At 42.1% G+C, this 827-nt stretch overlaps 1 protein-coding gene across 1 annotated transcript; it reads right to left on the bottom strand.

Annotated features, from left to right (window-relative positions):
* Position 1: 1 nt before the first annotated feature.
* On the bottom strand, positions 2-403 carry TM35_000311040 (uncharacterized protein; the record flags this gene model as incomplete). The annotated part of the gene is made up of 1 exon (XM_029028585.1): positions 2-403. A coding segment is annotated over one exon (402 nt), but the record flags the coding sequence as incomplete, so codon positions are not given.
* Between the last annotated feature and the right edge of the window lie 424 nt (positions 404-827).

Below are 827 nucleotides of genomic sequence, written 5' to 3'. Positions count from 1 at the left end.
CACTCTCACGCTTGACCTTGAGACGTTCGGCATGCAAGCTGATAGCAGCAGGGAGAATCTTATTCAAGAAAAGATTGGCTTTCTCGAGAGTCATTCCATCACGTCGATAACAGACAACCTTGTCAAAATGTGGGTCGTTAAGGGCGTAGCGCCAACGTGCACCGGCTTTTTTGTAGAGACAGTGGTTTACGGTCCAAGCAACACCATGTGAGGAAACAGCAATGCGAATGGGTTGCCAATTCTCTTCAACCTTCTTAGGTACATCAGTATCAGCACCAGGAACAGAGAGGGTGTACGTATCCCAGGGACCCTGTCCTCTCTGCGGTAGCGGCTGCACAACAGCTGCAATGCACCCGTAGGCACAACACAGCAAGAGCAGCGCAGTGCACAAGAGACAACGCATGTGGATCTTCTTGAATACTTACTCGCAAAAGAGTGTAGGTTTGTGTATAGCTGTGTCAAAAATAGAAAACAGAAATGAGAGAGAAAAAGAAGAAAAACAGATATGCTCAGTACGGTATAACGTCATGTTGGTCATTACACACAAAGGCATAGAGAGAGAGAGAGAGAGACTAAGAAAAGAAACAACCATGCTGCATTAACTGCAGGAATATGAATATTTTTTCTTCAACTCACACACACATATACCTCAAAGTAAGATTAATGAAAAAGAACTGATTCAGTATTTTAAAGCCCAAGTGTCTGTGTCCATATACACTGTTTAATGCTATTCAATCCTACCATTACGTTCACACATGCATTAACAAACAGTGGGACACCAAAGAGCATAGCAATATTTATAAACTATTTTATTCCAAAAAAAAAAA

This window comes from Trypanosoma theileri (assembly GCF_002087225.1).
Source record: "Trypanosoma theileri isolate Edinburgh chromosome Unknown TM35_Tth_31_V1, whole genome shotgun sequence".
Classification (NCBI taxonomy): Eukaryota; Euglenozoa; class Kinetoplastea; order Trypanosomatida; family Trypanosomatidae; genus Trypanosoma; species Trypanosoma theileri.
This window is presented reverse-complemented; position numbering and strand designations above follow the sequence as displayed.